The 15,719-nt window shown below is 37.7% G+C and overlaps 1 protein-coding gene across 1 annotated transcript in view; it reads right to left on the bottom strand.

Moving 5' to 3' along the window:
- Positions 1-15,719, bottom strand: part of LOC139729784 (scavenger receptor cysteine-rich domain-containing group B protein-like) — a 35,836-nt gene that overhangs the window by 18,696 nt on the left and 1,421 nt on the right. The window contains exon 2 of the mRNA XM_071640717.1: positions 3,294-3,363. Coding sequence (XP_071496818.1) covers positions 3,294-3,363 — 70 coding nt within the window. The remainder of the gene's footprint in view (positions 1-3,293; positions 3,364-15,719) is intronic.

Raw genomic sequence — 15,719 nt, 5'->3', positions numbered from 1 at the left:
CAAAAAGCAGACTGATGATGAAATATGACAGATTGATATGACATTTGGAATTCTGTTTTTCTCTTCATCCCTCACTTTCTTTCTCTCTCTTTCTTTCTCTCTTTCTCTCTCTCTCTCTTTCTCTCTCTCATAACTGTCAATTCCTCTTCCTTTTATAGATTCAGGTTAATCTTGTTTATGCAGATAAAGTGTTCCATTTGCTATTCTACTCCTGTTAAAATCAGGTCTGACATAACTGAGGTAATTATCATTAAATAGTCGTATGTTACATCAGCATTAACATGCCCACATCTGTAATGCACTATACATCTGGGGAAGCGCAACACTTTTATTACGGGTTGCTGTACAATTTAATACAAGTATGAAATATTGATGCAGGGTGCAGCCTGCTTGAGGTAATGGGGAGAAAGCAATGGCTGCCAATTAAGAAGCTCTTTTTAAAGCTGTGGTGGTGTATCTACACCGACTCACTACAGACTGCATGGTTGCCAGCATTTTGAGGGATTGCCTGACAAAATCTTTGGGGTCAACACCAAGACAGGTTTTCCATCTCAAGCTAAACCAGTTTGACACCTTGAGAGGATGGTGGATCAAGTGTGGTATGAGGTTGACTGACATCAAGCCCTGTGGTCAAATGTCTTTGCACTTTATCAGTGGGATTAAGGCCCCATATCCTGACATGATTTTGCTCATTTGGAGCAACAGATCAAGTACTGTATACGGGGTTATTTTCGCGAGGGTTTTATTTTCGCGAATTTCGCGAGTTTCGGGCCGATCGCGAAATTAAAAACACGCGAAAATATTACCCCGTCATACCTTATGTACAAATCGATGACAAAATGCATCCAACGCTGGCCAGACCAACGCGGCTAGGTTACACCGGCCAGTACGTACACACGCTCCTACTAGTACGTACGCTATGGCCGTGGGGCTGCGGACTGTAGCATTTAGGATCACAACAGGGTAGAATCGCGGACAAATATCAACTTGATATCAAAAAATTTCTTCAATTTGAAAACTTACCAGTAAAGTTAAAGTATTGACAACAGGGTTCGTGCAACGTTTGGTTCTGCCAATAGTCCCTTTCTGTTCGAATTGATGACTTAATGTGACTCGGTTGAGAGGAACCTGGGAGAGCTTGAGAGCCACGCTGAATTGACGGCCAGCGCATGTGCACACATCACATGCGCACAAATTTACAGATTTCTGTGTGAGTATGCGCTGGCCGTCAATTCAGTGTAGCTCTCCCAGGTTCCTCTGGACCGAGTCACATTAAGTCATCAATTTGAACAGAAAGGGACTATTGGCAGGACCAAACGTTGCACGAACCCTGTTTTCAATACTTCATCCTTACAAGTAAGTCTTCACATTGAAAAATTTTTTGATTTCAAGTTGATATTTGTCCGCGATATTCCCCTGTCATGATCCTGAATGCTACAGTCCGCAGCCCCATTATACGCTATGCGCACGGGGCTGCTGGTCGCAGTTACGTGCTACGTTTGCCTACGCGAACGAACACCGGCTCGACGTGGTTGGGTGAGGCCAAGGGATGCATGTAAAACTTTCGCTAGCGCTAGCGCAGCTCTGAAAATTTGTCATCTACATTTTGTTGCAACATTTGGTAGGTACTTGTGAATGCCGTGTGTGAGTTTCTCACTGCAAGTTCCCGTAATTGTTTCATTTTATAAATCTTCTACTGTGTCTTTTCTATTGTCACGTTTGGGAAGTCACAATGCAAATGGAAAAACGTTACGAGTACGTTGGCAAGTGTTTGAACGTGTTTCTTGGGCTTGGCAGTAGACCCTACTACTAACGTTACTAGTATCAATCGCGAATTTAACAACACGCGAAAATGCCACTGATACCGCGATTCGCGAAAATATCTGTACGCGAAAATATTGGCGTATACAGTACACCACCCCCCTCCACACACACACACACATATGCCCACAAAATCAATCCTTCGATTAAATCAATGTCTTAAAGACCCTTCATAGGACAATAGAAGTTAATTATTTATTGAAGGAATTTTTAATTCTGGAAAAAATTGCAACATCTTTGTTTAAACAGGGCTGACTATGCATCACTTCAATCACAACTGACCACTGGGTCTAGAACAATCAAGCTGTATGATATCATCATTTTACATTGCCAGGTGTGGAAAATTGCATGTGACATAATTATTGTAACATAAATTTCATATGCACAAATTGAAGATGCAATGAGAAATTGTGGATAGCATAGTGCCTTGCAGCAAACAGTAACGAACATGCCATATTTGATGGAGAACAGACTGGGTATGAAACATTGTGTGCTTACTATAAGTCAACACTCATATTTCAAAATAATATTTGCACACAAACTGCTAAACTGTTATAGTAGCCTATGATAGAAGGTATAGTCAAACAACAGTTAACAGAAATAGGCAACAAATGTAGGAGCCCCAATTCTTACTTTGGACTTTTCAATTTATCAATATCAATATCAATGTATTGTCAGTGTTTACATCCCCTTGAACCATACATATAATATACATCAAATGTGGAAATTCGAACATGTTATGGAATCACTGCTCCCAAACATAAACTGTCACTTTAACTGTCTGGTTTCTACTAACTCTTACATATTGAAAATTTTGTAACTTTATTTATTGTCTATTCTTTTCTAAAATAGCTCTGTGCTTCGTTTTTGTTTTTACTCTCTCATAGGATTTTCCCTGAAAGAATAACATACATTCTAAAACCTTGTACATCATAACTCAGTAAAATTCTGCAACCTATTCAGATCTCTACCAGTAAAATGGACCTTACTTGATAAAACATCTTACAATCTTGAAAATCCAATTTGAACAAAATAAGACAAACTTTGTGGAGATAAAGTACAATCACCAGATGGATTTTTGGCCTTGAAATATAAATTCCACCTACTAGATAACAACAACACTCATAAACTTTAATCCCACTCTTTCACAAGAGAAAATGAAGTAGAAGCATCTCAACAAACAACTTTTGAAGAAGCTGGTAGTGTTTAAAGTGAGTGGCAATGTCCTTTTGTGATATTTCAATTTCACTCTCTCTGGAAGTCAACAGAAACACCTCAACTGACTTTTTTTTTTAAATCTTCTCTTGATTAGTCTGCTTCACGTTCTCCTTTCACGCATGTCACAAGGTAACCATCCCTTTCCCCCACTCTCTCGCTGCGCTCCTCCTGAATGTAATTTCATGGTGCCAGCCCCTCGCTGAAGAGTATTTAAAACAAGTGTCAAACATTTTGTTTCGCATTGGAATGCGCACCACGTGCCGCTGTGGGTAATCCACTTGACCGGTAATGGCCTCGTCAGAATCTGACACTGCCTTGTCGCTCCTGGTTTGCGGCAGTAATGGGACACGCAGTACAAAAATCAATAGCGACAACTGCTAGACGGATTTCACACCGCACGCAGGCTGAAATTCAACCGACACCACATCCCTTTGATCAATGCTTGAAAGTTTACAGCATCGACAGGAGTGGGAAACACACACAAAAGAAAATCAATCATTTTCTTCTTATTCTGAGGGTCCTCAGGGAGAACATTGGAAAATGTTGAGAAGCGATTGCAACCATCGCTATATCAAGTTTATAGTCCTTCCTTTACTTGCCACAGGTGTTGTTGGAGATCTCTGTGAAGACAGACAAAGAGGCGGCTGGTTTCTCAGTTGATTGAGTTAAAAATGTCAAGAAATATCTAAAATCAATGGACTGAGTTTTGTATTGACTAGGAAATGACACATTCCTAAGTACTCTAAACTGAGTCTATCCTTAAAATGCCAGAAACTTTCAGTCCGATGATTTTGCTTCATTTGGAAAATATCATGAGGGAGAAAATCTCAGCCTTCATGTTCTCTTGTGACCTAAGATAGTTCTCATTTCTCCTAAAACAAGAAGGATATATGATCATACAGATTACAAAGACATCAGTTTTGCAAATCCTAGCTCACAGTGCTACCACTTGAAGCCGTAGCCATAACACAATAATTGTCTGAAACTAGTCAAATAATAGCGCAAAGTTCTCACTTCATCTGATTGAACTTGGGAAAACATAAAGATTGGTGACTGGGGCAATGAAAGGCTATGTTGGCACCACCACACCACACAAACTGCAGATATAATGTCACCTTTTGGCTTATATCATGGGAAAGGAATGGTATCCATGCAAAGCATACAAATTTGTGTGGCATTACAAGGCATGACCTTTCCCTGTCTAGTATTGCACTGATGCAAAGGTACAGGATCTTCAAAGTGCAGTTGGAGAAACTGGTTGAAGCAGCTGCTCAACAAGGCACCTTGCTTAAAGATGAGGAAGTGAGAAGGTGAGTTCTTAAAACTTGTCTTGAAGACTTGTTCAAACTTGCCCTGATGTCTCCTTTAGGATGAGAAGGCTAGAAGGTAGCTACTCAAAATTTACCTCATTGGTGCTTTGTTGAGTATGAAAAAGCTAGAAAAATCACCCAGATGCCTTGTCACAGACAAGAAGGCAAGAAGGCCACTCAACATAGACCCGCCCTTCAAAAAAACAAAACAAACCAGAGCAAAACAAAACAAAACAAAACGACAACTAAGTACTGTATACGCTGTTATTTTTGCGAGGGTTTACTTTTCACAAATTTCGTGAATCACAGTTGGATCACGAATTTAACGACACGCAAAAATGTCTCTATGCACCGTGTTAATAGAGCATTAACATTAGCGACGGCATCGATTCGCGAAAACAACATCGCACGAAAATGTCTATGACCTCGTTATTCACGAAAATATCTGTACGCGAAACTAACAGCGTATACGTACAGTAATACCAGTAATAAAAAAATAACAAAACAAAAACAAAAACAAACAAACTTCTCAAAACCTGTCTATCACTGCCTTGTCTGAATACAAAGATACCCTGGTGAGTTTTCAGAAGTCCCCTATTGGTCACCTCGCTTGCATGTTTGAACTGCCATGTATTTGAAGGGATGGTGTTGGTGATAGTGAGCTTGGGGGGGGGGGGTGGGGGAGTGTATGCATTGGTGTATGTGTGGGAGTGGGGGTGGGGAGGGGAAGGGGCGAAGCGAGAGAAATTTTTTCCATAAAAGGCGAGGGACCATGACAGTCAAATGGCTGGTGAAGAGTCGGACATGGATTCTGTCATGTTTCTCCTGGATTCCCTCAATTTCCTGTGGAAATTGACCCCTTAGAGGAACTTGGGATCAATCTTTGAATCTTGTTAAATGATTCTACCGGAGATTGCATTTCCTTTTGACACCATCCCTACATCAGTTCTACCCTTCTCTCCCCCTCTCTCTCTCCCTCACTCACTTTATTTCTCTTTTGTAGTTTCTTTCTTTTTCTGTCTATCTCTCTCTTATTCAAGTTTCATCTTTTTAGCTGTTCAGGAATTCCAAATTATTTGAAGTCACACTTAATGGCCATTTCATGTTTCATTTTTGTGTGTGTGCATCCCATAGCCTATAAATAGAGGAACTTTGCCCCATTCACAAGACCTTCTGTCTCCTTCTCTCTCTTTCCTTTTTTTTTTCTCTCTCTCCCTCTTCCATTTTCTTTTTATTTGCCCTACCCTTGTATTTCTCTTATTTGATCTCTCAAAAAGACATCTCTTGATAGCAGAATCTGAATATTTAAGAATTCTGGCCAAAATCAGTCTCTGGTAGTTGTCTTGCATCTTTTACAACTGCATTATCTGCAAACCACAAGTAACAGCATTTTTACTTGCCCCCTGTTAGCTCATTAGCATTCTATCCCACAAATATTAGAACATCACACCTTTGGTACATCTAGTAACAAAAACTTTACTTGCAATGCAACAATCTGTTGTTGAGTCCTCTTCTTTGAGTCAGACGTTCAAAAACCATAAGCACTCCATGGAAATAACTTGTCTCTTCTTTAAATCTCAAGAAGAGTTTTGCAGAATCAGAAAAATATCAGCTGAGCTTGGCTACGTGTAGGAATTTCCTATCTCAGACAGAGAAAAAAAGATTTGACAGAAGTACAGACAAATGTTTTATTTACAGCAAAACATATTTGAAAAGTCCTGCAAATAATAAGTTCCATCCAGTCCACATATCAATATTCTTACACGTAGAAGTAAGCCATCATGGTCCTTCAAAAACTGGTGTATCTCTTTTTAAAAAAAAAATGAATTTTGACTCTATTCTTAGTTTGCCCACTAAATACCAAAGTGTGCTGCATTCATATTTAATGTTTAATCAATCATTAACAAACATTGTTCTTATTAAGACTGTTCTCTGACATTGTTCTTATTAAGACTGTTCTCTGGCTTAAATGAGTTAAGTTGAAGAGAGCATGCCATTCAATCATACTGCAGTGATGCAGCACAGAAGAGATCAAAATAGAAAATCCCACAATCACCATTTATCCATCAATTACCCCTCTACTATATTTAGACTCACACTTTAACGTTGCATAGTTGCAAGAGTGAAGACTAATTATAAAAGTCATTTATGATATTTTTGGAAGCATCTCATTCTATTGACCAGTTTTCCCCCTTTCTTTTTTATACATATTGAAAGCTAGAACACAATGTATGAGAAGTGAATTCAGCTGAAGGGAGAAATTGTTACAAATTTTTCACATTCTTCAACTAACCAATAGACATGCTTTTTCTAAAACTTACGGTGACAAAAAAAAAATGTAACAAAGTCATGTGCATGTGTCCATTCCAAAAACTTCTCATATATGAGAATATTGAAGTATAACGTTTAATGTTGATACATTTTGTAATCCAGTGTTGTGAAAAAAATATTGGCTACGATGACGTCAATGACAATCAAAGCTTCCATATAAACATTCACTTATCACTTTTAATGCAATAACACTTACTTGTTGATCTAATAAAATGACTTTAAATTGACAACTTTATGGGAAAATCATAAAATGTTATCAGCATATATATAGAAAATTCATCATCATTTGTAAGAAATAAATCTGAATTGCTAAAAAAGAATAAATGCAAAGCACACATACTCAGTGTAAGGTGAGAGTTATCTATGCCAGTACCAATAGTATCTCCTTAAACAGGGTGTGATATACTGCAGATATACCTTCCAGGGGTATTCCAAACAATTCACTTAATTTCACATCATGCAGAACATTAATCAGTAGTGCTATGTACAGATTTGGGGAATTATTGTGGTCCTTGAGCAGATAAACCAATACTCTGAAAACCTCCAAACATAATGCACTGAACAAGGTTGATTACATAGGGAGGCTCACATATTCCAGTCATGTAATTCCATTACAATACCACTTGCCTAACAAGTTCACCTGTGTGGGATTTGCGCATGCTTTTTCTTCTGTTCTGCTCCCTTGAGCACTCAATCATGCATTCTTATGTGAAGCTGCAATGTCATCATCCCCATTCACTGTGATTTGTTACGAATTTTGAAAACATTCTTATTCCTCATCCTAATCACTGACATTCTGAAACTCTGTACCCAGTATAATCAATTTATAAATGTTCACATGTACACTGTAAAGTCTAAATCATCTGGGAATTCTCCTTTAAAGCAACAGTATAGTTTTGGTTGAAATAGGAATTCAGCTTTTAACTTTTTGTGAGATAATTAGAAACCACTGATGAAATATTAAAGAGCACATAATTCTAAGAGGAACTCCAAGTTTATTTGATAAAGATTGGTTTTGAAGCTGCTAAAGTATCCCAAAACAAAGTAAAACAAAGTGATCCTAATAAGAGGTGGGTCCCACCATTTATTAGGATAATGTTTTTTTTGGCATCTTTTCGTCATTTTAAAACCAATTTTCATCAAATAAACTTTGAATTCCTCTTAGAATTGCATGGTCTTTCATATTTCATGAAAGGTTTTTCATTATCTGACAAAAAAAGTTGGAAACCTGAAGCTCCTCAACTAAAACTATACATCCCTTAAGACAATGCTCAAATTTGATAAATAGTGGTACCGATGCAGGAAATGATTTTCTTCTCTTTGATCCTCCCCACATGTTCACAAAGTGGGATGTTAAGGAAAAGCAGAGAGGGAGGGTATGGAGCTCACCATCATTGATCATGCCCTACATAGCAGGTATGGGTGTGAAACTTATCTCATGTTTACATTTCCTACCTAGTCTCAGCCACATGAAAAAAAAAAGTTCAAAGACCATTTCCCAGTAAACAGCTGGAAACAATCAATACACTACATGATCATGTGTTCTACTAGAAGGCAAAAACACCAACATAATCTGAAGCAATAGCAACAGATTTACAAAGAAACACACACAAGAAATACCTGTGTTCCACAAATTAATGGGAAGGAAAGCTTTACATAAATCTGGACACAACAAACTGCAGATTAAGAAATGTAGATTCATGGATTTTTACAACTATAATCAATCATGCAGATATCTTATTCAAATTTTCTTGCAGACTAATTGAGGAAAAAGGACTTCCACACATTAACTTATCATATGTGACTCTGAGGCAACTTTATTCCTAACTTTAAGAATACCAAGTCTGGAATTGCATTTTCATCTACAGCAAAAATACACTATTACTATTATCATAGAACTTTAAGAATAAAATATTTTCTAGCGTATGCTGTCTGACAATGAGGATGCTTTCAAAGGTTAATGATTTCTACATATGAAATTTCTCTCTCTCATTTGAGAACATGAATCATCTTCAGCTGCCCTGACACTTGCATGAATTTGGCTTCACACTGCCCCTGCATTATGCCGTGCCAGTGTGAGCTGTTTAGTGGCACGTAGTCCGTTTTTGGTCATGTTGAATTTACGAATAGTAAATACGAAATGCCTAATCTTCAGAACACGCAATGCACGTCATGTTTAGGCCATACTTACATAATGTTTACACATTTGTACTCACTTCCAAGACAATTTGCAGTGATCACTTGTTTTTCTTCTCTTTTTTGGTCACGAGACTTGTTCTAACTGGCTCGTGTACTTCCACACGTACTGCCCTGCATTGCCCACACGCTGGGATGGCTATAGTTTGTGCATAGGTTGTGCATGCATAGCTTATAAAGGGTTAACAAAAGTTGCCCACAACCGAATATTTCGCAAGGTTTTTATTTTTGTGAATTTTGCGAGTCAGCTGCTATTTGCAAAATTGATGACACACGAAAATATTGACTCTAATGCCGATATGAATGTGTCGTATACATAACACTTCTCCTTTCAGTACAGGACTCCAGGACTACGAATTTACCCACCCGCTAAATCGTCGGGAAGTCTCGTTTTGCAAAACTTAGACTTGCTAAATATATGGCATATTCAGTATATCAAAAGGGCCAACCAAGACACCAGTTTGGACAATGTGTAACAAGCCAGAACAAAAAGTTGCCCCGTTCGGGCATCCCAAGATCATAAGTGTCACAATAATGAAACAAATAAATGAAATAAGAAAGATTTAAAAAGTTATTGTGCTAAATGTGGCATCTCAGTCAAAAAAATCCAAAACAAAATACTGTTGTTTTTTATCCTCCCTGTTTGAGGCTGAAGTGCCAAGTATGTTTTGCTATTGCTATTGCTTTCAATTTCATAAGACAACATCTTGTTATGTTATTATTGTTTTGTTGTTTGTGAAGTTTTTTTTTTAAAAAGAAAGCCCCAGGCCTGGCTCAAAAGGCAGGTACCCAAGGCACCTCTCCACACCCTCAGCTCTCCCTCTGGACCCCCATGAGCCGGAGGACTTTTTCTGGGGAGCAGTGAGCTTGGAAAAACAGGCAGCGTTGCAAAACTCCCACTCGCCTGCCAATCCTCAATTCCATCCTTCAACCTCCTGCCATACTCTAGAAGAAAGACGGACATTATCGGCTCGTGATTTGGAGATGGAAAACAGAAACGAGGGAATGAATGACATGACCCAGAAAGTCTGCAGATTTGCACAAATATCATCATCTTAAGACTAATGTTAACAATGCATTTACTTAAATATCAATTTAAGGAAATTCTGTCACTGATGAGGATTTATGCATCATCTGGACTTCAAAGATAATCTGGTTAGTTTTTCATGTGTTTCAAAAGAATGTAACCTATTTGATAGGATGTTTGAAAATAATTTTCAAACCTCTCTATAGCGGTAGAAATAACTTGCTATGTCATGGGAATTCTGTATACAGTCACTACTATAGCTGGGCTTTTAATGATGTTGAAAAAAATAAAGAATTTCAGAGAGTGCATGTTTTCATGAATATCGAGCAGATGATTTAAGATTTTTAGTCACCTTCACTTTGCCAATTACAACGTCCCTAATACTCATGAGCAGTGTTGATAATACATAATCAGCAACTTTTAGCATCTTACCATTGATTTACCTGTGATGTGTGTGTGTGTGTGTGTGTGAGCAATGCAATGTCATCCTTCATAATTCAGCCAGTGCAATGCACAGAGATTTTGCATGTTGCACAAGTCTCGATGTGAGCATTATTCTGACTACTATAGCTAACTTCATCCTAACAATGATGATTATTTGGTTCTCAAAACTTCTTAGAGAAAACAAAAAGCACAGACTATTCTACAAAGCTAGAATACCATATTCCCTTTATGGTGCCATATATATGCACATATGATATTATGTGAGTTTGTTTTCATGCCGACAATGCGGCAGCAGTCAAAGGCTTCTGTATAATGGTGACCTTGGCCACATCATCAATCGTCACATTATATGCCCAAACCAACGTCATGATGGGCCTCAATATACCGCCATAGAATCAGAATCACCTAATGCTTTCTAAGTAGGCAATATTCATAGTCCACTGATGAGCCATTCCATTATCACCTGTCTGACTATCTTCAGAAGATAGCCGGCTGATCTTAACTACCACTGAGGCTTCAAACTACAAAATAGCACTCCATTTTATGCTCATAAAGAAAACACTCCAATCTATGCATGTGTATGTATACTGTACGTACTGATTTGTGCTTTGATTTCAATATACATGGTACATCAATACACTGGATAACAAATATCATTGATTTTCTCTCTCTTAAGAATATACTTGACTCAAAAGTGAAACGTAGCTACTAAAGCATGATGTCACATGGGGGTTGGGTTGTCGTTTTTCTATTTTGTACAAATCAAAACATCATCAAAATATTTGTCCCACTATATACTATCATATAATCCACGAGTATAACGCAAGAGTACATGTATGTGTCTCTCTTGCTTGCCTTCAAAACTGTCAAAGATGTCATTAATCATCATTTTCCCTCCCATCCCATTTATGATTATTCATCTTTCAGGCATGGAAAGGCTTATCAAATAATGCAAAAGTTGGTCTGTGGTGGTTCAGTTTACTACTTCAAATGTCAATAGAGTAACATTCTTCATACCCTTACACTGTAGTCCCTTTGAAAAATGTCTAGGAGTAATGCCTAGATGTATCTTGATCCAGTCAGCTACTTCACTTTCAATCCCAAAAGTGTTTCACATCAATCGTCATCTGCTCTGATAAACCTCAGATAAATCATGATGTCCAAATCTGCAAAATGGATTTCTTATATTTATCTTCTGAAGCCATGAACACTACATACATTGTACATGTACCTTCCAGCTTTTAGTAATCCAAAACCAAAAGCTTTATTGTAAGTCAAGAACTGCTAAACAGCAATTGAGAAACTGATAGGTTAATACTGATCTAATCAGCTAATCTGTCTGGTTCTTTTCTCAGACCAAACAATGTTCTTTTTAGATGGCATCTATGGGTTATCCATATTCCCTTACTGCCCAAAGTTTACTACTTAATCACAAAGAGTGAGGAAGAAAATGTAGATTCAAGGAACATTATTCTTCGGCATGTCATGATGAATTCCTTCAAAAACAATCAAATTGAGGTATTCATTCCTTCATTCCCGCTGCTTGTTGCCAATTTAGCCCCTGTCATATCTATATTTTGTTATCTGCACATAAGAAACTCTGTGCGTGCAACATCATGATATCATGTTTAGATAATCCATGACATTTTCATTAAGTCTTTGAACCCACATTCCTGTGTGGTGCAGGAAATGTGAAAGAGTATAAAGTACTGGGGAGACAAAAATAAAAAAATCACCGACAGAAGTTGTTTTCATCGTGCCAGGAAGGGCGGATTAACTTTGGTAGACTGCCGGTCAATTTGGCCGCTTTTAACATGAAAGTCTGCAACTCCTCCAATATCAGCTCGATGGCTGATGGCGGATGCAAATTTTGATCAGATTTGGCAGTCGGCCTCAGAAGAAGAGGAGGAAGTCAGAATTGATAACAGAATTGCATAACCTGACTTCAGCGTCGGATCACCAGGCATAGGGGTGATAAAAGCTGGAGCGATGCCCGGGTGTAGTGACAAACTCAACGCTTACTCTGGCAAAGGGAAGCAGTCCATCGCATGCACAGCCAGAATGAGTAAAATCAGTAAGTGCAAAAAAGGAAATACTATTAATCTCTTGATCAGGGATCAAATCAGACACTGGTAAATGAACTGAGGCACAGACAAATATGTTTTATGATATTGCATCATATGCCAAAGTGGGAAGAGAAGAATTCTGTAAATTTTGAATGGGTGCACCCTCTTTTCTCTATGATATTTGGAAATCATTTAGATACATATAGCAGATTACTTGCTCACTATCCTATGCTTTATCATATTCACTGAAATCCCCCCCCCCCCAAAAAAAAAGGTGTCATAAATGCTACATGTATACATTCTAGAAAAGTAACTAGATATCAAATATCTAAGAGGTATGTATGAGAGGTAGATCTAGATTGCACCATGAAAGCTACACTTAACACTGCTTGTGTTATTCACTTATGTCCTACTACCCATTGTCTATGGAAACCATATGAAATTGTTTAAGATCTAAAAATCTGGTAGGGATGGGGTTAAAAGAAACCATAACCAGATGTTGATTTTCCTTCAATGAAAGGAGTCTTGTCAATCAGCAGCAGATCAGTGAGAATCCTTTAAAAGAAAAAGTGGACATTGCCAAATTTTAAGAGAAAAATCCAAAATGCTCCAAGGTCCCACTCATAATGATACTTTTGCACAAAAACAGCCATTTTGGTCAGGTGACTACAATGGTAGCAGTGTGTAATTCTCCTTCATTGTATTGTATAGAAAGATGATCCTTCTTGAATTCACTTGAAGGTTGTTACTGTCTATGCTTTTTGATGACGCATATGAAGAACACACCATCCTAGATAATCCTGAGACATGAAAAATCTTTCTATTGAAGATGAATTGGACAAGCAGAAAAACTGACATTTGATGTTAGAAAGGTGATGTCACAAACATGTGACCACAACAGCCATATCTAGCTAGTCATGTGACAATATGGTACTGGACACACTGACCCTTCATATGGTCATTTCCACCTTATGCATCATCCGCGACCTTGTAGAAGTGGACTGGGAATGAATAGATGAAAGATTACATTAAAGATGAATAAATGAGTTATATGATTTCTAGGTTCAACAAGAAATATTGATCACATGACCACCATGCCCAAGGCCAGCATGTTTTCTTGTTTTGTTTTGTTTTGTTTTTTGGTGTGTATGTTCTTTGTTTCCAAGTGTTTTTATCTATCTTCTTTTTTTTTTGGGGGGGGGGGGGGGGTTGGTGGGGGCCTTTTATTTGCTCATTATGGTGACCTTGTTCACATTCTCTTGGCTAAAACTTTCTAATCATAGTATTTGTCAGTATCACTCACTCCTTTGCCATTCTATTGGGTTTGACTTCACTTCACTTCACAGTGGAAAAAAAAAATTAAAGAAAAAAAAAACTTTCGGGAAGTACTCTAAAAATTCTCTAAGCACTTTCACGCTTAATTCACTGAGACCTTTCAGTGAGTACATTTGTCTTTTTCATATACTGATATACAATGCTTGCATGTATCCATTTACCATGCACGTCATGTATCCATCACTTAACAGAGTATATTTGAATTCATGCTGCCCATTTCATCTGCTCCAGTTGGAACACATCGATTGACAATGACTAGGAGTCCATTTGACTGCTACATTTAGATATGATTTCCATTAGGTCAAAATTCTTAGGAGCCATCAGATAGGAATAAAAATCATTAATGATGACATCTAGAATGTAGCTTGGTAATGTATTAAGTGCTGGATCACTTTATGACACCATCACTTTACCCCCTGATAAAGAGTCTGTATATTGCAACTGTCTCATTTCCACCTGTTTGTTTTACAATTTGTCTTTATGCTGAACTTGACAGAAAACACATGGAAGAGACTACTAGGGTATATCATGTAAGCTTCTAAAGGAGTACTTATCATGCTGCTCTGTTCTGAAACTTCATTGGAATTCTGCTAAGATCTGTGATGGTCTTTATTGTCATGTCATACATTTGAAGTTGTCATGTATTCTGAAGCAGAGAGGCAAAAACACATTCTGACAGTCCAAACTTTAATAATTTCACTTACTGCCCTCTAAGATGCAAGCTGTCATTTTGCATAAGTACACTTTTGTTTTACTTCATTGCTCATTGCTCAAGTCTTTTCCAATACCATCACAACAAATTTCTGTCTCACTAACTGCAATCATCAGTATGTCACTTTTCACATTGAGAGAAAGCATTTTATTTGGGGAAATATCTTACTATACATGATCTAAACCCTTCTGACCAACAAATGACTAATTCTGTTATCAGCACCTGTTGTTTGTCAGCAATTGCGGTTCCTCCGTGAAGATTTGGACAATAAAGTGACTCTTCATAGTCATGATACATACTGTATCATCAAATGTATATGGGTGTGCACGGCATAAAAGTTGCTGTCCTCTCGTACACATGCTGAATGATGATGTTTGAAGACAAACAAAAAGACCTATCAGAATCTTTATTATTCAGGTCTTTAAGCTTTTGCCATTTTGTGCTACAAGGGAAAAAAAGAAGAAAAAAATGGTCCTAATAAACGGTGGGACCCCCACCTTTTGTTAGGACCACTTTTTTGGTTGATATCTCAGTCATTTCAAAAATCATTTTTATCAAATAAACTTTGAATTGCTCTTAGAATCATAAGCTCTGTAATATTTCATATAAGTGGTTTCTGATTATCTCACAAAAAAGTTAAAACCTGAATCCCCATCTCAACTAGAAGTATTGTCATCCCTTTCAGACACTGTTTTGGAATTGTCTAGTGGTATATAGCATCATCACACAAGTTTTGCTTGAAAATAGTTTATGCCAGTGTGTAGCTTTCAATCTCCATCTAAAGCTAGTCAGAGGATTCAATTATTAAATCTGCATTTGATATAGATTATCAGCACAAGATTTGTATATTCCCAGTGATCAATGCCATGCTTCTTATGGAACACAAATTCACACAGCCTTTGTGAGAATGTTATGATATACAAGATTTCCCCCTTTTTTGCTATTCTATGCTTTCTATACGTATCCAGGTTTGATGTCAAAGCTTACCAGTAGAGTTCAAACCTCTGGACCTGTCCATTTTTAAAATCGACACTAATCTAACTCACACATCTCACTTGGGCCACTACAACATTACAATTAAATTTGCTTGAAGTGTGAAAATGACATTCATTGTCTTGGTAATATATTTTGCAATACGTAGCCCCCCCCCCCCAAAAAAAAAAAGAAAAGAAAAAGAAAGGCAACCCTTTCACCCTACAAGAAAGTCATATGAATACATAAAGCAAGGTGTGACATCATAAAAGAATTCCGCCCCTGTG

This window comes from Diadema antillarum, unplaced genomic scaffold, assembly GCF_040938485.1.
Source record: "Diadema antillarum isolate AM-2024a unplaced genomic scaffold, OU_Dant_1.0 seq00000263_RagTag, whole genome shotgun sequence".
Lineage (NCBI taxonomy): Eukaryota > Metazoa > Echinodermata > Echinoidea > Diadematoida > Diadematidae > Diadema > Diadema antillarum.
This window is presented reverse-complemented; position numbering and strand designations above follow the sequence as displayed.